This window comes from Perognathus longimembris, chromosome 15, assembly GCF_023159225.1.
Source record: "Perognathus longimembris pacificus isolate PPM17 chromosome 15, ASM2315922v1, whole genome shotgun sequence".
In the NCBI taxonomy this organism is placed as follows: Eukaryota; Metazoa; Chordata; class Mammalia; order Rodentia; family Heteromyidae; genus Perognathus; species Perognathus longimembris.
Genome location: NC_063175.1, coordinates 46793410 through 46820525, shown reverse-complemented (window position 1 = coordinate 46820525; position 27116 = coordinate 46793410). Strand labels below are relative to the sequence as shown.

At 43.9% G+C, this 27116-nt stretch overlaps 1 protein-coding gene across 1 annotated transcript in view; it reads right to left on the bottom strand.

The window, feature by feature from the left end:
- Positions 1-518: 518 nt before the first annotated feature.
- Onecut2 (one cut homeobox 2) overlaps positions 519-27116 on the bottom strand; it is a 34086-nt gene continuing 7488 nt past the window's right edge. The window contains exon 2 of the mRNA XM_048363440.1: positions 519-1802. Within this exon, the coding sequence (XP_048219397.1) occupies positions 1516-1802 (287 nt within the window). The 3' untranslated portion in view covers positions 519-1515. The remainder of the gene's footprint in view (positions 1803-27116) is intronic.

Below are 27116 nucleotides of genomic sequence, written 5' to 3'. Positions count from 1 at the left end.
CCAGAGCTGGTGTGGTCAAGCCACTGCCTGGGTGGCTTGGCTAACATCCTTGGCATAGCTGGCCGGCTCAGCCGAATGGCGAGCCGAATTCAAGAGCTGAATGCCATTTGGAGTTGCAGAGGCTTTCTGATTTCTAAAAGTAATCACAGTATTTTTAGGCTAGAAAATGGCAAGTAATAAGTGTCTTTGGTTTGCAGTATTCTGCTTCTTTGGTGTGCTGTGTGTCCTCCAAATTGATTCAGCTGTTTTGCAAGGATGAGTCAACAATGGAAGAGAGTTAGGACTAGAGGACAGTCATGAGCAACATGGACGGTGGTTTGATTTTTTTCTTTTCTATTCTTTCTGGAAAACACCGGATGCATCCTTCCAATGGGATGGACATGGGAACAAAGATGAGAGTGAGAATGGATGAGGTGGTGGTCATAACATACAATAGGAGGAACCAGATGACAAGTAAGTAAAATCAAGAAGGACACATTAACGATCTAAAAAAAATCTAGATCTTTAAAAACGCTGTATCGCTCCAGGTACCGTAACAGTTAAGTTGGCTTTCTGAGTGTGCGTCTGCATTATGTACAAACAAAATTTGTATCAAACTGCAAGATGTGCTTGAAGCCATGTTCCCAACAATTCCCTAATGACTTCACAACAGGTGTCTTGAAAATCCAGATGTGGCGAATCCAGAACCTTCTTTTATTTCTGTTCATCTTTGTTGTGCTTGATATTTTGAGCTCAAGTGAACTAATTTTATTTTATTTTTTGACGGATCCAAGACCACATGAGATCTCCAGGAGGTTGAAGAAAAGAAAACCATAAAGAAGGTCAACTGAAAGCTTTCTAAACCATTCAATGAAAAGGTGCCTGAGTTGGAAAATCAGGTCCTTGGACTTCTATTATTTTTATTTCCATATTTTAAAACTTGTGCTCAGTAATTATCATTCTGATGGGTTTTTTGGTTTGTGTTTAAATGTTATGGCTGTGAACTTTGGTGTACTGTGAGAATGAGGCTAAGCACTTGGAAAGCAAATGAGGTCATTCTTGTTGCTAGATTCTTCTCTAATCGTAGTGTCTTGGAAGTCTAAACTCAAGAGTCCTCACACAGGCCAAATCCACACGGTTTTCAGTGCAAACTGAATTAAGAGGTTTGATGGGACCCGCAGTGGACTGTTGACACGCAATGCTGAGTTTAGTTGACACCATAGTGGAATGAAGTGGCTTCAGGAAGGCCCCATTTGGATTTCTGGGTTGCTTAGTCTGCTCAGAAGACAGTGTCTGGTTCAGAGAGATTCATTTTCAGCTTGCACTTGGACTCTGTAGCCATTACAAACAACAACAACAACAAAAAGAACACCTGGCCTATGATTACAGCTAGAAGTTTCTTTTCAAGAGAATTGTGCTTTCAAATCACCAGTGAAGGGCCCCAGAGAAGAATCCGACGTGTTCTTCCTTTGCATTTCGTTTGGTATCTGTCGTCGTCCTTGGGAGGTGACTTGTGCCCAGGTGAGAGTCCTTGCATCATGCTTTGGTACAAGTGCTGGAGGTGGACGAGGAGCCCCCTGTGCTCAGGTCGTCCTGCCACTTCTCCAGGCTGCGGCGCCGGGCGTTCATGAAGAAGTTGCTGACGGTGGTGAGCTCCAGGCCCAGCTGCTGGGAAATGGTGATCTGCATCTCCTTTGACGGGCGCTTATTCTCCTTGAAGATGGCAAAGAGCGTGCGGCGTTGGAGGTCCGTGAACACCAGGCGGGATTTCTTCTGGGAATTGTTCCTGTCTTTGTTTGGTTCTTGCTCTTTGCGCTTGCATGCTTGAGGGGAGAGAGAAGAAAGAGAGACATCAGTGACTGGGGCTGACTGAGGGCTGGGCCCCAGAATGTGATCCATTGAAAACCTTGACAAAGCCATACACAGTGGGGGGCGGGAGCTGATGGCCCCCGTTGCCAATACCATTCCTTCCCAGTTCATTCTGGTGACTGAAGGCACTGACTCGGTAGCTAGCGGCCGTGTGAGAAAGGAGAAGACAGGGCTGCTTCACAGGCTGGTTTGGAAGTGACTGTGTGTCTTTCTCTTTTAGTCACCGCTTCCATCACCACACCCTGAAACTTTTTTTTTTTTTTAATTCCAGGTGTGATGAGGAGAATGACCAGGCACCAGGTCCCCAGAGGGAAGTAAGTAAGCCTGGTGGGGCGGTTCCTCTTTCATAGTCACCCTCTAGAATTGTTTTCAGCTGAGCTGAAATTACCTTCTGGAGTCAAAACTTACAAGTGCACATCCCTCCCCCCTCCACCACCCCCAAATCAAGGCTTTCTACCTATATGACTCCAAAAAAAAAATTGTTAACAGAGCAAAATTAGAAGTGACAGAATGATGGAATTCTCTTGACCCCAAACCTCTTCATCCAGACCTTTGAAAAACTGAAAAGACAGACAGGAGAGGCAAGACCATGAAAAACACTGGCTTGGCCTACACTGGCTAGCTTGAAGTGAAACCGGTACAGAAAGACAGGAGGCGAGGGGATGGGAAGAGGTCTGAAGTTTGCATGGCAGTGCTTTAGGGCCCCAGGTAAGTCCATGACTTCTTGCGGAATCCGGTGTAGTAGGAGCGGGTATCTACACCTGACTGATGGATGTAGAAAGGACACGGACTTGTGTCTATAGTGCAGCCAGCAAGTCTGTCTAAATAGTCCTCACTGACTCCTTTGGGATCATGGATGTAGGGAGTGTTCGGGACAATGATAAGTGGCGATCTCAAGGCCTTCCTGTGCCGGGGGGGTTCCTTAAACTTCAGTCCAGGTATTTCTGCTCAGCATGTTCCGCAGGGGAGCATCCTGTGAAGACGGGCACCTTCAGTGTATGAGGAAACATCAAGCCAGCCCCAGGTAGCAAGCCCTGGCTGTGGTCTTAATAACCATGCTCTTCCGAAATGTGCATGTTGAAATCCTAGCTCCCTTTCAGCTACATGTAGTAGATACTGGATATAGATAAATGGTGCGTAATTTCAGAATTATGTGTCAAAAGTAAACAAATAAAAATCCTAGCTCTCCAGGTGAGAGGGGCCTTAGGGGAAGGAGGTAAAGCCCCTAGAAATGGGATTAGTGCCCCTATCAGCAGACACCAGAGAGGTGGTGAGCCCCTTCTACCATGTGAAGATGCATCGAGAGCTGCTAGCTCTGAACCAGAAAACAGGAGCTCCACAGACAGGAAATCTGCCAGCCCTAGGGAAGTCACAGCTAGAGAAACAGGGCAGAATGATTTTCATTTTGACAAGAAAGAAACGGAGACCGAGAGATGAAAGTGATGGCCCCAGGGCCACACTGTGTTTTCGGCTGACCCAGGACTGCTACCATTCCCTACTGCCCTAGAATTGGGGCTTCTGTGCAGGGCAGCTCTGGAAGCGGAGTGGGGCCACATTCTGCATCCTGGACCTTTACTGTCTCCCCTCCGGCCCTTGACCCCACCGCGATTACAGATTCCTAGACCCCCACCCCTGCTCCAACCTCTTGGGATGCCTGGCACTGAGCCTTCATCTGGAGGATTCTCAATGAACAGTGCTGCATGATAGTCTAGCCTTAGCATTTCTGCAGACGTTGGCTGGGGTCTTGTGTCAATTCCTACTTTTTGGGGTTAACCATATAGCCCTCAACTTTTCATACTGGTATTCATTATCCTCCTGGTAGTATTTGCACTTTTAATAGGATGTTTGGATCACTTCTTGGCCTTTTAGCTAAGATCAAATGAGGCAGCAGTTGCATATACTTGCCCGGAGGCCTTAAAGCTGGCAAGTGTCAGCCTATGATTCTTATTCACAAGAGTATAGTGGAGAGCTGAAGGAAATAAGAGTTCCACTTGCTTTGAAAGTCTAAGAGCAGGTGGTGGATTGAATAACGTTTAGTATGAGGTGGTGCACCTCAGGATTCTTAGAAGGAGCTATGGTGCCAGATGTTCCCAGAGGAACAGCAGAGATGAATTACACTCTACAGTCAATATGTACCCATTTCTGAATAGCTAGGAAAGTGCCAGTGACTCCCTACAACCAAGGAATGTGTTAGAAACCCGATATTGAGACAGCAGATGTTCACAGGTGGTACTGTCCAAGTCCTGCCACAGCCTCAAGCTGATCAGTCTCTCTCCAGTGAAATTTGGCTACAGAGGGGGCAAGGGTAGCACTCCTCTAGACCCTTCAGCTCCATTCCTGTTCTTTCTTCTGGAGAAAAGCAGGAATGACATGCTATGGGGTGATGAATGTACCGTCGATGGTGGGGTGGGGTATGGATCTTGAAAGGCATCAGTTCTTGACATCCCTCTCCCTTTCTCTTCCTGGGAGGGGGCTTCTGTGTGGGGCATGAGGAAGAACAAGAGTTCATTTGTATTGCAAAGACTCAAGAGAAATCACTTATGCTCTTATAATGGGATGATGTACCCAGGCTACTGTGTCCTCCCCACTCCTTCTCCTCCATCCCTGCCACTCCTTCACTCTGTCTGTCTGTCTGTCTGTCTGTCTGTCTGCTGTCCCTGAACTTCTTTTGCTCAAGGCAAGCACTCTGCCACTTGAGCCACAGCATCACTTCCAGGTTTATTGGGTTTTTTTTTTTTTGAGTAGTTTATTGGAGATAAGAGTCTTATAAAGTTTCCTGCCCTGGCTGACTTTGAATTTGGATCCTCAGATCTCAGCCTCCTGAGTAGCTAAGATTATAAGCCTAGCCACTGGCACCCAGCCTTTCTCTCTCTCTCTAATGGAAAGAATAAAGTTGACTCATCTTAGTAATACCGAAACAGGGTTGAGACAAACAGGTGTGCACAGACGATGTGTATATCATCTATGATTAGGAACAAAGGAAACAGTCACTGCTTGCAGATGAGTAAGTTTTCACACCACTCACTTCTGAGGAGGGAAATGTCTCTGGTTTTAACTACCAGCCACTGCTGAGATCTTGGGATGTAAACTTGCCTATGACCTGATGGTCATCAGGCTGGCTGAAAGTTTTCCCAGGCTCTGGGAACTTTAGCTAGCTGTAGCATGACAAGCCAAGGCCAGCTTGCTGCAGGACAAGGGCTGTCCCGACCCCAGCCACCCTGGATCACTGAGTTGGCGGACCCAGCAGCTGACTGCAGATGTTTGAGTGAGCCTAGCTGAGACCAGCCAAGTGTGGTCTGGACTGGCAGAACCACCCAGCCAAGCCACAGACTTCTGAGCAAAAAGAAGTGCTGTGTTAGGCCAACCACCTTGTGGTTCTCTATGGGACATCAAGATACTGAAGCCAAGAACAACAACCTTCCTCCAAGGAATAGCCAAACACAGGGGAGAAGCCTCAGTTCAGAGTCAAGACAGATTCCAATGCCCCAGCAACCAGCAACCAGCCGGTATGACCTTAAACCTCAGCTTCCTCACCTACAGATTGGAAGTTCTGATGCCCTCAATGCCTGGACGTCAAGAGGCTAGCTGGACTGCTTAGCACTCAGTAAATGTGACTATTCTTTCTTCCTTCACAGAAATTAAAAAAAAGGAAGGTGTTAGGTGAGGTTAAAAATTCATGATCTGAACTGCTTCTCCCAGCCTTACTCAATGGTAAACTTCCCAGGGGGCTAAATGGCAAATAAAAGGTTAAAGATTTTTTTTGTGTCCCTCCTTAAGCTGTCTCATAGCCAACTCCCAGCCTTGGTGAAGAGGTAAGACTGTAGGATGGGTTTTTGCACATGTGTCAGAGATCCTAAGACGGTCCTGGACCACGTGTTTCATGACATCATTAATTTATATCTAAATACATTCTACATAGGATGGGTATTGTTAGCCCATAATAAATAATGCAGAAGGGCTCCATTCTCATTGCGTTCAGTAAATACTTGCTCTGAATAGTTCAGGAGGATCTTGCCAGGATGGAGGGTGGGGGGTGGGGGGAACAAAAACCACCCAGTGAAGAAGGGAAATGAACTCCCTGTACCACCCTCCTCTGAAGAGTTGGCCCTTGGGTACTGACAGAATAGAAAGCCCACGGGAGAGGCATGCTGTCCAGGGGGACCATTCTTCCCTCTGAAACACATCTGCAGTAGTCAAGAGCCTCTCAAATAAGACCAATAGGATCTCTTGCATTGAAGCGAGGAAGCAAGTGGAAGAACGATACACTGATAGTGCATATTTAATGCCCAGTAAGCCATCAGTGCTGGTAAGTCTTAGTCATGCAGCCTCTTGGGCCAGCAGAGAGACAGATGCCAGCACTTTGCTACAGGGACATGGGGAGGAGGGGCCGACCCACCGACTTGGGCTCAGGGTCTAAGCAGTTCCATCCAGCCACGGAGGGCCCGCTGAAAGCACGGGCAGTGGTTATCACGTGGCAGGAAGGAGTGCTCGCTGTTATTATAAAGTCATTATTTGATTCTGTGCCCCCTAAAATTTTGGCAACTAAATTGTTTGCAGCTTAATGCTTTGCATTTTTCTCTACCTCTCTGGTTCCTGGCTAAGCACCAAAGCCTGCCTTTTATTTACCACAGTGTGAGGACTGGGTCTTGTTGGGCCCTGAAAACTCAACTTTTCACTTCCCCTTTATTTCTCCTAGTGTCTTTGGTCTGAGTCAGATGGGAAACCTAAGTTGGCTCTCCTCTGGAACTGTCTCACAGACCAAATGCCTACCCACTCAGGTGGGCGAGCCCGTCACCTCTAGATCCATTTTGGAAAGCCAAGAGCAGAGGCCGGAGGGATGCGCCACGTAAATGGATTTGGACCATTTCTGGTTGATGGCTTCCCCCGCCCCCTTTGACTCTCTTCTAATTGTAGCTGTAGGAAAAGCCTTGGCAAGACTAACCTCTAAACCATTTGGCAAAGTATCCTGGGCACACAAGATACTCCAGGAGGAACAACCTATGGGACAGTCTAAGAGCTGCTGTCCCAGCAGCCTGGCTAATTATGAGAACAAATATTTTGGGCAAGAGAATGAGGGTGGGGAGGCAAGAGAGTTGGGGAAAGAAACGAGAGCACAGGAGGACCACATAACCATGAGCACAGCCCACCTATTCTGAAGACTGGACAGTGTGTGTGTGGGGGGGGGGGCGGAGAATTCTCAGAGATGCTTGAAGTCCAGAGGCCTGGTGCTGTCAGACCCGGGGTACATTCACCTCTGATATGTAGTACATTTCTGACCACAAGGTTATTTCCTGTGGCACCTTCCTCTCACTTGGAAACTGTGAAAGACCAATGATAAATTACTGCCCTTTCTCCATACCCTGGAGCCCCCCACTTTCTCTTGAACGCTGGGTGGGCTATGATAAGCATTTCTTGTTCAACAGAAGGCAAGCAGCACAGTGACTTTCTCAGTTTGAAGACATCTCTCAAGTTTTATTCTCTGCCCCTATACAAAAATCACTGAATGTTAGGGATCAGGAAACGAAGGCTCTCAATGCCTGGCAACTTGATTTGCAGGTACTCTGCCATCTGGCCAAGCCCTCAGGCAAGAAACACAAGAGTGTGCACACCAAGCGATGATGTGCCTGCCTTCTGCTTCTACTTCCCTTTGAGCAGAAATTCTGAAAGCAAAAGCAAGGCACTCCAAAGAACAGGCTGCGAAGCCAGAGCTGATAGAACTCTGGGGTCTCAAGGTAGGAATACATGGGTCACTCAGCCTTGGAAGTCACAGTTATCAGCTGTGTCTTCTGCCACGCAAATCCTACAGAGAGATCTCTAGCTGGGCTGCCTAGCTGCATTCCTGTATCCCATCCAGGAAGCCATGAGCTGCAAAAATAAATATTTGATTCTAGAAAGGAACATCTGGCTTTGGATGGCTAGAAAAGTCTGGGGTAACAACTTCCCACTATAATCACCTCAAATACAATAAATATATAACATAAATATAAAATTAAAATAAAAACTAAAATTTATCACACTAAAAACTACAACTATAAGGTCTCAGGATATCATAAAGACATCTGCAGGGGCTGGGGATATGGCCTAGTGGCAAGAGTGCCTGCCTCATATACATGAGGCCCTGGGTTCAATTCCCCAGCACCATGTATACAGAAAATTGCCAGAAATGGCACTGTGGCTCAAGTGGCAGAGTGCTAGCCTTGAGCAAAAAGAAGCCAGGGACAGTGCTCAGGCCCTGAGTCCAAGCCCCAGGACTGGCCAAAAAAAAAAAAAAAGACATCTGCACATTCATGTTTATTGCTGCACAATTCATAATAGCCAAAATATGGAAACAACCCAGATGCCCCTCTACAGATGAATGGATACAAAAAAATGTGATACCTACACACAATGGAATACTACATAGTGATTAGAAATGATAAAATATTGGTATTCGCAGGGAAATGAACAAATAATGTTGAGCGAGACAAGCCTAGAACATAGAGAACAAAGGGGCATGGTCTCCTTGATATATGACTGTTAGGATTGGGGGTGGGGAGGACAGTAGAGACCAGGTATGTAAAACAAAAAACTTCTTTTCAAATGGTACTTCCACAGGTTTGGGTCGGCGACCTTACGTTATGTATAAGCAAAAACAACTCCAAGAGAAGGACACAGGAGGATTCTATTGTTGACGTTACATTTAAAGTTCTAGGTGAATTTCCTTTGGCATACGCTACGTGGTTACTGTATATGATTTTGGAACACTGGGTACTATATATATGCCTACCTGCTCTAGGGAAGGGAAGGAAAAACAAAGGTGTACGATATCACAAGAAGTGTACTCACTGCCTTATTATGTAACTGTACCCATTTTGCACAATACCTTGTCTACAAAACTTAACTGATAAAACAAAAAACAAACTACAACTACAGTCAACCCATTTTTACCTAAACCCAAATCCAATGGAATTAGATTGAAAAATAACATTTGGACTGAGTCCCCTAACTTCTCAGAAATAAAATTTAGTAGTCATCAGTTTATTTGGAAGGTGCTCCCTTTTGCAAAGGAGTGCTGTCCATTCCTGTCCACCTGACAATTGAGAAGTGCAACTTGGGAAAACAACCAGGCAAAGAAGATTGGGGGAGAGGTGGAGGAAAAGACACTGGGGGTGGTCCCTCACTTTCTGAGAGACTATTCCAGAGAAGCAAAGGACAAGAAGTAATCCTGATGTGTTAAGAATATACTGGGGGGGGGGGAGTTGGGAATATGGCCTAGTGGCAAGAGTGCTTGCCTTGTATAAATGAAGCCCTGGGTTCAATTCCCCAGCACCACCTATGTAGAAAATGGCCAGAAGTGGTGCTGTGGCAGAGGGCTAGCCTTGAGCAAAAAGAAGCCAGGGACAGTGCTCAGGCCCTGAGTCCAAGACCCAGGAGTGGCAATATGTGTGTGTGTGTGTGTGTGTGTGTGTGTGTGTGTGCGCGTGTGTGTATGTGGGGCTGGGTGCCAGTAGCTCACACCTATAATCCAAGCTACATAGAGGATTGAATTCTGAGGATGGAGGTTAGAAGCCAGCAATCAAACAGAAAAAAGCTGAAAGTTGAGATATGGTTGTGACCTTGCACACGAAAACTAAGTAAGGGACTGTGCCCAGGCCCTGAGTAAAAGTACCAGGACTTACTAAAGAAACAAAAAACACTGAACAAAAAAACCAGCAAGTGTTTATTAGGCATTGCTGCACCCACGCCCTGGATCAGCTTGTGGACAACCCAGGCAGGGATGCAGACCATGAATCCATGTCTATCCAGTAGGGCCCAGACACAAAAACACTGTTAGAACAGGAGCTCACTTAAGTGTATACTCTGGTCATTCAACACCATTACAATGAATATGCTGACATTCTTTTGTCACTTGTGGACAAATAATTTGGATAGAAGAGATAGAAGAGAAATAGTGGGGAGTAGGAAAAATGATAGTGATATGCCAATCAGAAGAATTTCATCTGAAAACATCAACAGTTAAAGATCATTTTAAAGAATACTTCCTATCACAATATGATGCAAGAAAGAGATGGATTTTGTGAAACAGAAGAAGAAAATTATGAAGAAGAAAAGCAGAAATCTACAGCAGGATGTGTCATAAAAAGGCAACAAGATAAAGAAGTTTCAGGAAAAATGAGCAATTCAATAGTAGCACTGGATAAAATAAAGAACAAAACAGACAGTGGTTGTAGGGCTTGGATTTTGCAGCTCGTGGTCTTTCCTGTTGGTATGCATTCCTAGTTATTTGATAATTTACAAACTGTATCTATATGCTCTTCATAAAAATGAACTAGTCTGAGCCGGGTGTGGGTGGTTCACCCCTGTAATCCTATCTACTCAGGAGGCTGATATATGAGGATCATGGTTCAAAGCCAGGAAAGCCAGGAAAGTCCATGAGACTGGTATCTCCAACAAACTACAAAAGGTCAGAAGGGGTACTGTGGCTCAAGCAGTAGAGTGCTAGCCTTGAGCCAAAGAAGCTCAGGGACAGTGCCCAGGTCCTGAGTTCAAGCCCCAGGACTGGCACAAAAAGAAAAGAAGAGTCTGAAGACATACTCTTAGTTTACCAAAAAATATAATCAAACCTAAAAGTGCAAGAATGTGATATTGTCTGAGGGGAAAAAGAACAGCCAACTTATTTGGCTCCTCCCAGACATCCTTAGGAGATTTATGACATCAACAATGTACATTTTTTTGGAAAGGTTACACCAAAATAGCTGTCAGAAGGGGGCGAGTACTGAAGTTCCCTTTCACAACAAGATCTTGATGATGGGAAGTTCCTCAGAGTTTAAAACTAGCTTTGGAAGTTTAAAGACGACTTTAGATGTCAGACATGGAAAGCCAAACAGCTGTGCCTATAGTAAAACAAGAAAAATAGTTTCCAAGTTCAAACTTTCAGTGGTGAGACCTACAAGCACGACTACTGATCAATATTATGTCAGGAAAGTAGCCAATGCAATAAAACAAGAAAAATAAAAAGTCAAAATTTAGAAAGGAATGAAACTGATTTTTAAAAACTGTCAAAGGGGGCTGGGAATGTGGCTTGGCGGTAGAGAGCTTGCCTAGCATGCACGAAGCCCTGGTTTAATTCCTCAGCACCACATAAACAGAAAAAGCCAGAAGTGGCACTGTGGCTCAAGTGGTAGAGTGCTAGCCTTGAGCAAAAGGAAGCCAGGGACAGTGCTCAGCCCAGGACTGGTTAAAAAAAAAAAAGACAAAGATTGACATAAAGTACATACATTGTGTGAGCTAATTGTTCAGCCACCCTGAGGCTGAACAATTATAATGTATGATAGAAAGGAATATAGAATTCAGCAAATTAGTTAGGGTTTCATAGTAAGTGATAAAGCTGGAATTTAAATTTGGGTAGTCGGACTCCAGACTCCTTGCACTTAGCAGCTACTCTACATTGTTTCTCCTGTCAGAAACAGAACCTTCATAATTATATGCTAATGTGATTGTTTTTTCTTAACTAAGAAAACCTGAGAGCCTGCAAGACAAATTAGAACTAATAAGGAAGCTCAGCAACGTGGCCAGTTACCAAACAACAACAAAATCAATATTGATTATGTATACATAAAAAAATCCAAGAGAATACACAGACAAAAGTGTTAGAATAAAATATAGAAATTTAACAAGTTTTCCTAGACTCATAATTAGTAAACAAAAACCAATGGTCTTTTGATGTTACATAACAAATAGTAGGTAAAGTTATTTAGGTAACTCTTTAATAATGTAGAGTTACTATACATATTTACAAACATATTTATATGACACAACAATACACTTGTACTAATATGTATATAGTAATGTGTAAATATAAGCGTTTGTACTTAAAACATCAAGTATACAAAATAAACATAACAATATGTGTGAAAGTCTTTTTTTTTTTTAATTTTTTTTTTTTTTTGGCCAGTCCTGGGCCTTGGACTCAGGGCCTGAGCACTGTCCCTGGCTTCTTCCCGCTCAAGGCTAGCACTCTGCCACTTGAGCCACAGCGCCGCTTCTGGCCGTTTTCTGTATATGTGGTGCTGGGGAATCGAACCTAGGGCCTCGTGCATCCGAGGCAGGCACTCTTGCCACTAGGCTATATCCCCAGCCCCTGTGAAAGTCTTTTAACAGAGTAACCTTCAATACTTTGTTGGAGAAATCACGGAATCACTAAAGAAATAAAACTAGAAGACAGTACTATAAAGAATTTAATTCTGCCCATATCAATCTATAGAAGTAATATAATTTTTCCTCAGACTCCCATGGATTTCCCTCCCTCCCTCCCTCCCTCCCTCCCTCCCTCCCTCCCTCCCTCCCTCCCTCCCTTCCTTTTTTTAGTCTTTGGAATTTAATGAGTTGATTCTGAAAAAAAACATATGGGTATGTGACGATCAAAAACTGAACTTATTCTTTAAAATTTTTTAAAATTATTTTTAAATAGTGTACACAGAAAGGCGCTTCAATTCAATGTGAACTTATGAGCGCAATGCCCCCTAATCAGGGTCGCCCCTTCCGTCCTTCTCCCTCGTCTCTCAGTGAAGTCATTACTAAGGAAGGACAACATGGGAGGCCTGACTCTAGCACCCATCGAGGGTTTCAATAAGGCTACCATGGCACCGTACCGGGACAAGGTTGTACAGCTGCAGAGACAGGGACAGAACGGAGAGCACAGAGCATGTAGACCTTGACTTCATGACAAAGCTGGTGGTGCAGAACGTGAGGAAAGAACCTTTTCCCCAACAGTGGAGGTCAGCTCACTGGCTGGGTGACAGGATGTGATGCTGGGCTTTTACTTCATATCCTATATAGAAAGCATGTTGTGCCTGGATCATAGATAGTAACGTCAACGGTGAACAGGAAAACATTCAGCGCTGGGAATGTGGCTCAAGTGGTAGAGTGCTTGCCTTCCATACATGAAGCCCTGGGTTTGATTCCTCAGCCTCTCATATACTGAAAAAGCCAGAGGTGGTGCTGTGGCTCAAGTGGTAGAGTGCTAGCCTTGAGCAAAAAGAAGCCAGGGACAGTGCCCAGGCCCTAAGTTCAAGCGCCAGGACTGGTTAAAAAAAAAAAATCAGGTAAGTAACACAGGGTAATATCCTGGGAATGTTCTCTTAAAACTCAAAACACATACCAAGCCACAGGTTAAAAGATTGATGCATCAGGGCCCATTAAAATTAAGAGCTTCTATTTATCAAAGACAGTGAGAAGAATAAAAAGGATATTTGCCTTGGATATTTGCCACATGTGATTGGCAAAGGGCATGAAGCCAGAATACATGAAATCTATTGGAAATCAATAAGAAATCGCAGACATCCTAATATGAAAGACTGGGATTCACACTTCGTAGAAGAAATCTGAATTTCCAATCATTGCATAAAAATATGCTCAATATCATTAGCAATCTAAGACAAATTAGAGTAACAATCCCTCCACCCAAGTGGCATAGGCATAAAATCTGAAGAGAGGGCAAGGACGTGACTCTAGCAGAAACTCTCCCGGGCTGCTGTTGGGGTACATGTTGGTACAGCAGGTTGGGAAGGTGCTAGGCAGTATCTGTAAGGTTGATATCTTTGTGCCTTGTGCTCAAGACAGTCTGCTTCTGGGAAGACTCCCCTGTAGCAAATGGTGTTGTATGCTGATACAGCAAAACACAGTGGTTAAGGGTTCATACTTGAATGTTAAGAACTATGAAATACAAGCTGCACACGGTGGTGGATATCTATCATTTCAGCTACTCAGAAGAGTGAAGCTTTTAAAGCCAGCCTGGGCACAGGTAGGAGGACATTTTCTCAAATGTACAGATGTCTTCTTGAGACCTTGCTTTTGGTTCTTTTGGACTGTACTATGATATTTCTAGATCAAATGATCTGATTTAAAGTTTTAAAGAACTGCCATATGGTTTCTATACTAGCTTTGCCATTTTACATCCCAACAAGCGTGTACAGGTTCCGATTTTCCCACATTGTCACTAGCACTTATGTCCTATTCTTTCTTGATAGCAGCCTTTTTTATGGATCACATAAACTTTTAATTGAGAGAAACTAAGAAGGAACCAGGCATCCAATGGACCACTCAATGCCTGGCCCCACATCTGTTGAAATGGAGAGTTCATCTTCCTTACTCTCCTACATCTGAGTTCCCAGGGCAGATATGGTTCTAATTGTCTGTATCACTCATGGCAGAAAATGATGATATGATGTTCTTATCTCACAGCTCCTTCTCCCATCCTCAATTCCTCTTCTTTAAGAATCTGCTCCTCTTGGCTGCCCGGGACTCCAGTCCTTGCTGTGGGCCTCCTCCCTTCCTGCAGCTGTAACTGGATCCCATCAGAGCTGCCTGAGATCAGAACTAATGGCATTAGACAATCACTCAGGGAACAGAGCTGCAATTACCCCTTGCATGCTTTCTCCAGGATGACCACACACAGAACACCAAGCGAGGAGAGAGTAATGAATCACCAAGTGAATTAACTGGAAGATGCTCTAATTAGTGTTATAATTTTTCATGAAAACACTAATGAATATAAAATAATGTGGCCATGAAACCACTAGGACAATTAATGCTGGGGAGTAATTTGGGGTCAGAGAAGGATACTGGAGATTGTTTAAATAGACTGGCATGTTGACAATTCAGACACTATGGCTTCAAAATCTTCTATTAGCAAGTAGTTTGTTGCTTCAGCAAAAACAACAGCTAGGCTGTCTGAATTTTCTTTTCTTGTTAAGGTTTCAGGATTTGGAAACGAAGTCACTGGTGTGAGCCAAAACAGGAATCCCTTCAAGGAATGGGATGGAAGTCACATGGAATGGATTTGGGGGACATCAGAAGAGGCAAGGCCTGGATGTGTTGAAACAAACAAACAAAAAAGACATCACTGCCAGGAGCTGGTGGCTCAGGACTGCAATCCTAGCTACTCAGGAGGCTGAGATCTGAGGCTTGTGGTTTAAAGCCACTGGGCAGGAAAGTCCATGAGACTCCTCTCCAATAAACTACTCAGAAAAACCTGGAAGTGGCAGTGTGGCTCAAGTGGTAAAGTGCTAGCCTTGAACACCGAGAGGCTCGGGGACAATGCCCAGGCCCTGGGTTCAAGCCCTAGGACCGGCAAAACAAAACAAAACAAGAAAGACAATATATAAGCACCTTAACACCACATGACCATCTGAATTTCCATGAAAATAGCTTCTGATAGGACATCCCCCCACCCCATCCCCTCAAACCTGTGATGATGGAGATGGACACAGAGGAACTGAATCTTACTGGCTCAGCTACAGTTTCCAGATATAAAACTCTATGAAATGTAGATTGCTTGCTCAACATGGACCCCAATTCCAATGGGAACAACTGCATAGGCATTCAGTAGGAACGTATGATGTGCACAGCTCTACACGTGGGTTTAGTAGGAGACCCATAACTCATGAGTCTCCAAAGGAGACGGAGAGTAGGGAGTGAATAATCCTGCTGCCCATTTGACAAGTCTGCAAAGAGGATGTCCAGTGACAAATGCAGAGTCTGGGAATTTCACTCATCATAAATTCCACCACTGAAGGTGGCATGCAAACCATATTGATGAACAGAAGCAGCCGCCCCCTAGCAGGTTAAGAGATACCCTTTGGTGTGTCATTAAATCGGTACCCCTAACTAGGGAAAGGAGCCGGCACTCTCTGAGGTCAAACCCTTTCCCTGAGGTCACAAAGCTAATAAACAGTAACTCACAAAATGCATCTGTCTGACTCCAAGGATCATGTTCCCAAACACAAGGCAAAGCAAGCCAGGTCTACTGCTGAGATCTTCCTCCAGAAAAAGTCAAGTCAACAATCGAAGAGTAATAATAACACCAGCTAAATTCATAAGCACTTGCCACACAATAAGCACCTATATGCATTTACTCATTAAGGCTCACAATATCCTTAGGATGTACCTACTGTTATTTGAGACACAGAAATAAACAAGAGAATTCTTGAAGAGCCTCAGAGATCTTAAAGATTCTCACACATTTCAAAATGTTCAAAGGCTAATTAACAATGCAACCCAAAGCAGTTTTGTGGGACTGCATGTTTGTAAATATAAAATCAGCTGAGTGCCAGTGGCTCACACCTGTAATTCTAGCTACTCAGGAAGCTGAGATCTGAAGCTCAAGGTAGGAAGCCAGCCTGAGCAGATAAATTTGAGAAACTCTTATCTCTAAACAGCCAAAAGCTGGAAGTGAGGCATGGCTCAAGTGGTAGAGCACCAGCCTTGAGCTAAAAAACTAAGCAAGGACTGAACATGCTGAGTTCAAGTCCTAGTATCTATGGGTGCATGCATATACATATACACAATAATAATAATTTTAAAAAGAAAACAAAATAAAAAATAATGCTTATGGAACGACAACTCTCCTATTATATCGCTATCACCAGAGTCCCTTGCTGTGGAACTAATGGTATGTCTGTGTCAGTGAGAGCCAGCATGGAACAGGAGTGGAAACTGCTATTGGCAGCAGGGTAGGTGGAAGAGAGAAGGCTTTGCTCTAAGCCTTCTTTCTAAAGATTCAAAACACAGCAAGTCAAGTCTCTTCCATAAAGGAATTAACCTCTGACAACTTCTATTTGCTTTCCAATCCAAGTGAAAATCCTCACCCCTTAGCCATGCAAATCAGACTTCGGCATGCCCCCTATGCCAGAAGAAAAAGCTGGCTGCCCTGAGCTGGGGTTGTGAGCTTGTACATTAGGATTTCCATGATTCCAAGTTAATCCAGGAAAGGAATGAATTTTGTTCTCAGTGCTCAGCAGTCTAAAGAATCAGCCTGCCAAATTGTGGGCACAAAACACAAAGATTTCATGGAATAACTGGGTAAACAAGCTTAATAAACAGTGGCAGCTTGTTATGAATAACTGGAGACTACATCTGCCTGCTAAGGGTGGCTTTTCCTCCCATTGTGGGAGGTGTAAACTCTGTGTATTGATTCATAGGATGCCATTTCATATATATGCAGAACAAATCCAGCCAAACAAAGTTATCTGCCCATTGGAACTCAAAAATATTTCTCAATTTAATTTTAAACAGACCTTGAAGTGAAGGAAATTCAATTAGGTAAGTAATATAGAACACAATGAAATGTCCGTCAAAATTGCTTCGAAAGGTTTAAAACGTTTTTCCTTTCCAGACAATGTAGTTAGAGCAGCTGAGATATCTATGTTAGTGGCATGCCTTGGAAATCAATGTGAGCACCTCTGAATTAAGTATGCACAAATGAGAGGAACTGAGATCCATATAAATCAGCTCAAGTGGCCCTTGGTGTAGCTGGCCATTAGGAGAAAGGTAGAGAAGAAGATGCAAATGAACACATCATCTGGGCCTACTCACTAATGGGAGGTATCTTGCTATGCCCGAATGGAGAATCAAGATAAAATGGAGAATCAAGTACTTTTTCACACTGCTTATATGACTGGGGGGGGGGGGTGGGAAGGATGGCCCAGATGTAGAGCCTGGGGCTTAAACACAAAGTAAACCATAATTTAGGACATTGGTAGAGTCACAAATGAGTAAATCCTTTTGATAGTGGCTCTAAATTGTATCTATATTCAATAGCCAAACCCTACAAACATCTGCATTGTTTGGATTTTGTTAGTGCCAGAGATGGCCCTGCTGTGGTACCTTAGAGAGAGAAGAAGATGGCGTCTAACAGGTGGAATTCTAAGGCCCTTCACACTGGATTCAGAGCTGCCTCCTTCTCTGCCCAGTGCTGTCCCTGTCTGCCTCGGTATCAAAAGAAACTTGCTCTGACCACACAAGGCCCACAAATGCTTGTCGATTGCTTACCATGCACACCTAATATTGATCATGAAGCACACTGGGGCATTCAGGAAAGGAATCCCAAAACAAAACATCTACAAGGTTTTAATTTTCTCGCTATATTCTATCCACATGGGTTTTCACTGCTATAATGTAAATGTCAAGGCATAACTGTAAAAAGGATAAAATACCACAAGACAGTAGATTCTTTCAACTTGAGATGTATAGCAAGCAATTAGCGTCAGTTTCTCACTAATGTTGGGCACTAGGAAAATCTATCCATATTCAATCCCACACAAATATTGGATATGAAAAGGAGGATTTATTCACTTGGATCTTTAAAATTCAGTAAAATCTAATGGGAAAAAGCTAATTATTTTCCCCTTAACCATTTGGGCCAGCAGAACTATACTCATCTCTAAAACAATGGACTATGGCATCTCAAACAGCTCAAGTCATTCTATTTATCAAGTGATAAAAAATGAAAAAGGAGGGGCTGGGGATATAGCCTAGTGGCAAGAGTGCCTGCCTCGGATACACGAGGCCCTAGGTTCGATTCCCCAGCACCACATATACAGAAAACGGCCAGAAGCGGCGCTGTGGCTCAAGTGGCAGAGTGCTAGCCTTGAGCGGGAAGAAGCCAGGGACAGTGCTCAGGCCCTGAGTCCAAGGCCCAGGACTGGCAAAAAAAAAAAAAAAAAAAAAAAAAAAAAAAAAAAAAATGAAAAGGAGATTACATTTTAAAACGTGACCTTTGGTATTTTTTTTTTTTGTCAGTACTAGAGACTGAACTCACACAGAGCAGGCAATCTGCCACTTGAACCACAACCTCAGCCTTTTTTTTTTTTTTCAGCTTACCCATTTTGTTCTTGTTATTTGGGGTTTGGGGGCTTGAACTCAGGGCTTCTTGCTGAGCCATGCCTATAGTTTGTTTGTTTATCCTGGTTATTTTTTGAAATAGAGTCTCACATCCTGTTCGTGCATGTTCCTGGCTACAACACTATCGTTTTTAATATAGCTAGCATGACCGCAGCATCCCAACTACACTCAGCTGTTGGTTGAAAGGGGTGAACAGAACTTCTTTATTTCTGCCTAGACTAGCCTTGAACCAATTTTTTTCTGATCTCAGTCTTCCAAGTATTTTTTTTTTTTTTTTTTTGCCAGTCCTGGGGCTTGGGACTCAGGGCCTGAGCACTGTCCCTGGCTTCTTTTTGCTCAAGGCGAGCACTCTACCACTTGAGCCACAGAGCCACTTCCAGCTTTTTTGTTTATGTGGTGCTGAGGAATCGAACCCAGGGCTTCATGCATGCTAGGCAAGCACACTACTACTAAGCCACATTCTCAGCCCCATGCTTTTTTTTTTTTTTAAGATAAGGTCTCTCAATTTTTTCCAGAGTTGGCCTAGGACTGTGATCCTCCTATCTACACTTCCCATGTAGCTGAGATTACATGTATGCCCCACTATACTTGGTCCAGGTAAATTTTTTCTTTTTAGGTAAATTTAAGTTAACACCAATCTATAGATCTGCAGCACAATAATTAATGGCCACTGAAGTGTAAATTTTGTTTACTGATAATTAAAATGATGTATAAGAGGAAAGCTGGGGGCTGGGAATATGGCCTAGTGGCAAGAGTGCTTGCCTCATATACATGAAGCCCTGGGTTCAATTACTCAGTACCACATATATAGAAAAGGCCAGGAGTGGCGCTATGGCTCAAGTGGCAGAGTGCTAACCTTGAGCAAAAAGAAGCCAGGGACAGTGCTCAGGCCCTGAGTTCAAGCCCCATGACTGGCAAAAAAAATTTTTTTTAATAACAAAAAAAAGAGGAAAGCTGTTCCACTGCTTTGCTGATCAAATTGCTGGCTCAATTGCTCTGAGGTGGGGGACATTTTCAGCTTTAGATGGAGGCAGAACAGACTTGGCTATTAGCCAAACCATCACAGTCTGTGTTTCTCTGTATTCAGTTTATGTCTAAGTTCAGGTTAACCCTGGCATCCATTTTTATTATGTAAGCAAGTATTTCCAATATTTAAGGACAAATCATTTTCAGAAAAGAACACCCACTTTAAAAGAGAAGCTAGGAAACAATGACAGGTACAAATAAACACACACAACCTACTCCTCCCAGAGTGACAAAGATTCTGTATCCACAATCAACTCACTTGGGAAAACAGTTGCCTTTATGAGTTTGACCGTGTGACATCAGCAGAGTGAAGGATAAGAATAGGCTAGGCTTCTTCTAGAGCCCAATAAACACCTGGAGAGAATTGCAAGAAGAGTCTTAAAGCCATACTACTAACTGAGTGCTGGTGGCTCACACATAATCCTGGCTACTCAGGAGGCTGGGATCTGAGGATCATGGTTTGAAGTACATGAGCGCTTATCTCCAATTAGCCACCAAAAAGCTGAAAGATGTGGCTCAAGTGGTCCAACACCAGCCATGATCAAGAAGCTGAGGGACAGTAACCAGGCTCTGAATTCAAACCCCAGGACCAGCACACACATACACAAAATCTGTACTATTTAGTTTAGAGCAGAGACATATAGCTGGTGTTCAGGAAAGGGAGAAAAAAAGAAAAGACTACACTCAACTAAGAAGGCTTCAGAAAGAAAGCCAGGAAGAATAGAGAGAAAGAGATGAGGCACTCCATACAAGAAGAACAGATAAATAAAGGTATGGTCATGACCAAGAAGACAGTACATGGACAGAGTAATAAGGAGAGCTGCCTAATTGGGGCCAGTAGCCTTGGGGGACAAGAGGCAACAGGGAATGGGTGTCCAATGGTGGTTATTTCACAACCTTTGCCTCACTAGTGATCATCTGAAGCTTTGGATAAGACTTAACTCCACATAAAGACTCCCTTTAGAATTTATGTGTAGCTTGGGAAGATTTTCTTTTTTAAAAAGAGCCACCTAGTACAGACTGGAACACAAAAATGTTGATAGGAGGAAACCAATGAGAAAAAAGAGGTAATAAATGAAGGATAGAATCCTGAGAAGGTAGGAGGGACAGGAGCCCAGAACAAGTAGAGGATTGGGCCTTTGACAGGACAACTACCTCTTCCTCTTCATAAAAAAAAGAAGAAATGGTGAGGATGTCAGACCTTAAAGGTGAATCAAAATTTACTCTTGCACTTTGAATGTGACCTGAAGGAACTCGACCCAAGATAATTTTTATTTTCTATGATCTCTCAAAGTTGGAAAGCTAGGACACTTACCTTGCATAAAAAATTCACATTTTAATATATTTGGACTCAAAGACTACAGAATAGGTTTTGTTTACACAGCATTCCTGTCAAAATCTCTTTTAAAGACCATACTGAAGCTGGGCTCTGGTGGGCTCACGCCTGTAATCCTAGCTACTCAGGAGGCTGAGATCTGAAGATTGCGGTTAGAAGCTAGCCTGGGCAGGAAAGTCTACGAGATTCTTATTTCCAATTAACCACAAAAAAAGCTGGAAATGGAGCTGAAGCTCAAGTGGTAGAACACTAGCTTTGAACAACAACAACAACAAAAGCTTTGAGACAGTACCCAGGCCCTGAGTTCAAGTGCCTGGACTTGTCAGTGTGCACATGTACATATATACACACACAGCCATACTGAGGTCACTAGAAAGAAAATACATTTAGAGCATATTCTTAGAGATTGTTATGCCTTGTTTTAATAAGATGCAGTGATTCACATAAAGTACTTTGAAAGGCTATACTTAAACTGTCAAATCCATGTTTTGCCGGAAAAGATTTTGCTAGTGTAATTCAACAACTACTTAGAAATGAAAGTCTGCAAACTCAACATGACAGAGCTTAAAGAAACTACTACTTTTTTTTTGCCAGTCCTGGGGCTTGGACTTAGGGCCTGAGCTCTGTCCCTGGCTTCTTTTTGCTCAAGGCTAGCACTCTACCACTTGAGCCACAGTGCCACTTCTGGCCATTTTCTATATGAACCTAGGGCTTCATGTATATGAGGCAAGCACGCTACCACTAGGCCATATCCCCAGCTCCTGAAGAAACTACTTTTGTCAGAGCTTATTGAACACATAAAACCAGTTTTCAGGTCAGATCCAGATATTTTCCTGCTCATTTTTAGAGACATTTTAGGTGTTCAGACCCACAGAAAGTCTTTTGTCAACACTGGCTGTGAATGCTCTACCAAATTTACATTATTTATGGCTACGTTTTCCCTCTTCTCACACAACAGCCACTTGGAGTTCAGAGATGAATTGTCCAAGATAGGAAATCTCACTTGTCAGATCCTTTACTTTCTTTTAAAAGGCCACACGTTCCTACTTTCCAGGCTACACCTCCCCAAGAGCCCTTTAACAACAGACTGGGTCTGAACTGAAGTTCCTTAAAAAGAAGAGAAAAAGCAAAAGTTTTACATTTTCACTAGCTTTCAGAAGTCAAGGGTCATTTGCAAAGAGATGTGATCTGTGTCTAATCATTGACCACAAGAACACACCTGCCTCTTTTCTCTGGAACAAAAAAATACAAATAAAGCAGAGTCAGTGATTGACAAAGGCCAGAGTCAGGGGTCAGTGCAGCAAGTCAGCTCTCCCCCTAGAAAGGGCCAATGACTCCACTGTGCAGCCTGGAGAAAGTGACTCAACATTCCCTTGTTCTCTGGGGGCGAGGGGGAGAGGGGGGCAGTCACGATGGTGAGGGGCTTCTTCTTATTATTTTTTTTGGCCAGTCCTGGGGCTTGGACTCAGGGCCTGAGCACTGTCCCTGGCTTCTTTTTGCTCAAGGCTAGCACTCTGCCACTTGAGCCACAGCACCACTTCTGGCCATTTTCTGTATATGTGGTGCTGGGGAATCGAACCCAGGGCCTCATGTATATGACGCAGGCACTCTTGCCACTAGGCCATATCTGCAGCCCGGTGAGGGGCTTCTTAAAGAAATACCCACAGTCAATAACTCTCAAGCAATCAATCCTAATTCTGAGATAGGACTGCTAACTACATGAGAATGTTGTTAATGAAGACCATGGTAGTAGGGAACAGAACATTCGTGTATGTGTTTATTTCTGCATTTTCGTGTGTATACACACATCTGTAGATGTGGGAGGGGGTGCAAAAAGACAGCAAAACTTGAAAGGATTCCCTAAGTCTTGAGCTACCATGGCAGAAGTGTCTATAGAAGGCAGAAACAAGGACGAAGCTCAGTTCCTCTGTCCTGCACCAGAGTCTTTAGCATCTTCTCACACTGGCTCTACACTCTTTATTATCACTGACTTCACACAGAAAACCCAAGAAAACAGGAAGGAAAATACGAAGCCCTGTTCTTCCTGGGGAAATGGAATCTGCAGGACTGGGGCAACGGGTCCTGACAATACTAAATCCCAGGACAGGGCCCATCTCCCTTCTCTTGAGGGCGCGCCATGGTGCTGTCCGTGGTGCTGAAAATGGCGCCACTTCACGGAGCCAGCCACCCACCCGCAGCCATTGGGCTGAAGGGGTTGCAATGGATGTGAAGCTAGTCTGGAAACCGTTGCCACCCACAGGGCTATCTCTAGCTGCACAGCTGTGTTCTGGTTTCCCTCCTTTGCAAATGTAAAATGGCTGGTTCACTTTTCCCAGAGCCTACCTTGAGCCCTATGTCACGTTTCTCAATGTTTTTGTCTTTCCTATTCTCTCTTTTGTACTATAGTTTAGCTCTACTGAGCACACAATGGAACCATTCTCCTTTTCTTTCCCACATATAGTTCTTGCCTTCTCTGTTTCTCCTCCCCAAACACTTCCCAACTACACAGGACACTGTCACACATCAATGAGATTAGGGGGACAAACCACTTATGACAGAACTTGGCATCTGGTTTTTCCTTAGCAATGAATTAGGAGAGAGAGAAGTCCAAAGGATTAGCAAAAACAAAAAACAAAAAAAAAAAAAACCCTTATGGCTCATCTGGAAGACAATGTTTGCATGGTTGACAATCTAGAGGCAGAAGAATGAAACAGTGATATTAGGAATAACGTGAAGGAAAGAGCTTGAACCTCCTGGGAGGTGGGGGGAGGGGCTGGCTGCAGTTCAAAGACTCCCAGCAGGTGGCACGATGGCTCCCGGTGATGTGGCTGGGGGTGTGTACTCTGGCTTGCCCCAGCTCTTCTTTGAACCTTGCTTCTGCCCAGCACCTCCCTCCAGCTCCTCCCCGCCCCCCCCCCCACCATGTTAGGAGGTCTGTCCTCCCCTTGATCCAAGTACTTATCCAGACTATCTTCCTGCTAAAAGCACTGTGTGCACAGATCTACTTACTGTAATGCAGTAATGAAGGGAATAGAAAAGACAAGGGTCAGTGCGAGCAATTTCCTTTTCTTTTTCTTTTTTTCCCGTGTGTGTGTGTGTGTGTGTGTGTGTGTGTGTGTGAGAGAGAGATTGATGGTACTCAGATCAAAACTGTTTAATCATCAATAACATGATTCAGCAGTTGCGAAATGTAAACAAATTGTGCAACTGCCTGCTTTGGTCAAGGCTCTGTAGGGGCCCACCAGGGCTGAGCCAACCCCCAGGGAGGGCAGTGCCAGCAGGGTAAGGCAGAGCTGGCTGTACCTACAGACTGACTGGCGTGACCTTTGGCTTTTGCCTTACATTCACAGTTGGGCTGGGGTTAATAGCACTTTGCAGGGAGCTCCAATTGAGTAAACAACAAAAAAAAAATGCCTTGCCCTGTTCTAATGGAGCACATTATTCTGAAGCCTAAACCTTCATCCCAGCCCCTGCAGCTGCTCCGCAGGTCAGAGCTACCAATAAAGCAATTAGCCAATGAGAAAACTCTTCTTCCCTGAGGGGGACTTGAGGGTTTTGTTGCAGTTGCTGTGCTTTGCTTTGGGTTTTTAAACAGGCAATCCAAGCTGATCTTGGCCTCTTACATCAGACTCCAGGATAAGGACAGTGGAATTGTGTGTTTGCTGAGTGTGATGTTTTAGGGGACTGGTCGGCACAGGCAGGACAGCTCACTGCTTCCTGTTCAATTAACCTGAACCATAGCTGAACTCTGCCCTCTGAACCAGCTCAGCAGATAAATACATTAGCTCACCTAAGGAATCATTAATATTTTTCAATCACATAAAACAAACATGAATGTCCCCAAACAACCCAAGAGATATTCAATTAGGAATAGCTCATGTACTGTCTTGAGGGTTGGGGGGCGGACAATATCACATCATGGATGGTATTTACAGAGCAAAGACGGATCAGGAAAGAAATGAAACAGAGCCTGTCAATACTTCTACAGACAAAGGACACTGATTTTTCCTATCTGCAAGAGGAAAATTGAGCAACGTTTAGACACTACTGTTCCATCTACTCCTATTCTCATTCCTGGGCTAGTATCTACTCACTTCCATCAGAATGCACGGCTAGCTCCACGGCCCCCTCTTTCCCTTGGGACACCAGAGTCCACGCACATAGGTAGAGTTCAAAATGTTGTGTTTCTAGGGGACAATTCGATTCCTGCTCTTCTGCAAACAAACTCAGAAATTTTTCTGGCAGTATTACTACTGTTCAGTGAAGCAGCTTAAATGAACCAAATTCACAGCTTGATTGAAATAATTTTTACAGGAGAAAATGGTGTTCCTCAACTCAGCAGTGATACTCACTAGACACTATGTTGGAAATGAATTATACAACTCAGGGTGGGGGGACTTGGAGAAAAGGAGGGAGGGGTAACACTGTTTAGAAAGGAATGTACTTATTACCTGACTTACATAACTGTAATCCTTCTGTATATCACCTTTGCAATAAATTATTTTTAAAAAGAAAGAAAAGGGTGTTCCTATGACATTGTTAGTCTAGGCATATAAACAGACTTTTCTTTGTGGGGTAAAAAAAAGGAGAGAGAAGAAGAGAAAGAAGGAGAAATGGGGGTGGGGAAGCAGACCAAATACACCTATTTGGTCTTTATCCATGCATGTCATCTTAGAAGAATGAGAAAAACATCCCCAAGTCATTACTCATTTCCGTTTGATTTAATTTTACTTCCCACAATTCTATCTCCTGACCCCCTCTGCTTCCACCCCCTTTATTTGGTTTGGAGTGTGTGGGCTTAGTGCCCAGCTATCCTAGATGAGAACACTTAAAGGAATATCACAAGCACGAAGGGTAAATCTATTGAACGAGGGGTCTTTAACTATGTGGTTTCCTTAAAGGGAAAGGTTGGATCAATAGGATCAATATGAAAGGTTTCCCTGGCCCTGCATTAAAGGGTAAGGGCTTCTCTTTTCACTGGTTTAACTTTACTCTCTGACAAATGCAAATCAATGGATCTGTGTTTACAACAGATTCCCTAACAGACTCAGCTTGGGCAAAGCCCAGAGCCTTTCCTTGGGGGTTGGGGAACGAGGACAAGCTACTCCAGGCTCCATATGCCAGGGTGGCTACCAAGCACCTTGAAAAGAAGAGGCTTGCTGATTATGACCTCTGCCAAAGAGGGTAGCAAAATAATAGAGCATCAAAATATCTTCCTTGAAGGACGTCAAAGATAATATACACACAAAGCCCATATTTTTGGATTCAATGAACTGGTCAACCTGGCTGCCTGTCCGAATAGATCTTGAGCTGATTGCACATAGGAAGTGCTAATGAAATATCTGCAATTGGAACAGGGTGAGTATTTGAGCTCTCAGGAGTGCTTCTTCTGCCCTTTCTTGGGTGGTTAACTGGCTCTTAGTAATCACAAGGCAAACCCGTGGAATGGTGGAGGAGTTTTTTCCTCCCTTAATTTTGCCTTTCCCTTTAAAAATTTTGATGCTTTCCAGAGATTACATGACTTCAAGTCAATAGCAGTTACAGAGAAATTATTTTTTTTCTTCCGGCAGGAGAAAGTATATGTATATTTGATTACACGAGCCAAAGTCCAGTGCTGATTAAATTACATTGAAGGTGTGTTTCCAACCCAAACAAAGTCTGCTTTCTACTGAAAGAGTAATGAATCCTCAAATGGTAAAAGAGGTGCCAAGGTGGAATAGAGATTCTCCCTGCCCTCTGGGACAATTTGTGTGGGACAGTGTTTCATAATAAGTGTCCACAGCTTCGAGGAATTCCGCTCCCCAACTGAGACAATCTCTATTGCACAACTCACAGCACGCTGCCATACCCTGTCCATTTCTCTTCTGTCTTGGCGTCATGTGGCTGGGTCAGCCAGTCAGCTCCCATGTTCCCTCTCCCTCTCTGTGTCTACAAAATCCCTGGTGTTTTTGATCAGTCCTTGCCTTACATAGATAGGTAAGACTTAGATGTCAAAAGAGTCTTCCCCAAAGGCCCAAAGGCTGGTTAGGGAAAGACTAGAGGAAGAGGAGCCGTGATGCCCTTCCCTTGGATGGGCCAGCTCTGGGTCTGCATCTGACAGCACAAACAACTCTACAGAACACACGTGCCTTGCTCCCCAAGAAGAGTTATGCCCCTGACAGAAGCAACTTTCCTCAGTTCAGAGAAAAGAAAGAGGTTCCTAAAATGTTTAGGCTATGCAGAGCCCAGAGACTGCAGATAAAAG